The sequence below is a fragment of the Morone saxatilis genome, unplaced genomic scaffold, assembly GCF_004916995.1.
Source record: "Morone saxatilis isolate NCDOM2014 unplaced genomic scaffold, NCSU_SB_2.0 Contig2, whole genome shotgun sequence".
Taxonomy (NCBI): Eukaryota; Metazoa; Chordata; class Actinopteri; family Moronidae; genus Morone; species Morone saxatilis.
The window spans coordinates 26,544,150-26,544,424 of record NW_023339762.1 but is presented as its reverse complement, the minus strand read 5'-3'; the positions used below and the strand labels follow the sequence as shown (position 1 = coordinate 26,544,424).

Genomic DNA, 275 nt, shown 5'->3' with positions numbered 1-275 from the left:
GGGGGGGGGGGAATGCGTCAGAAACACTCCAACAGAGGACAGACTCACACAGAACCCATTACACTGACACATGCACCATCTGTGGTTACAGTGAGCGCTCCGTACTTTGGCAGGTCTGCGATCAGTTTGACGTCTGCGATGACCAGCTTGTGCTCCAGCAGCAGGTGTTTGAGGAGGACGTCTTTCTGCCGCAGGGGGACGGACTCGGGGCAGAACAGACACACCAGCAGCTCGCTGCCGGGCCCCTGCACACTGGGCCCCTGCACACTGGGAGC

At 60.4% G+C, this 275-nt stretch overlaps 1 protein-coding gene across 1 annotated transcript in view; it reads right to left on the bottom strand.

Moving 5' to 3' along the window:
* Window positions 1-275, bottom strand: part of znf277 (zinc finger protein 277) — a gene marked incomplete at its 5' end in the record, with an annotated part of 1,068 nt that extends 793 nt beyond the window's left edge. The window contains 1 exon segment of the mRNA XM_035665876.1: window positions 106-275. Coding sequence (XP_035521769.1) covers window positions 106-275 — 170 coding nt within the window.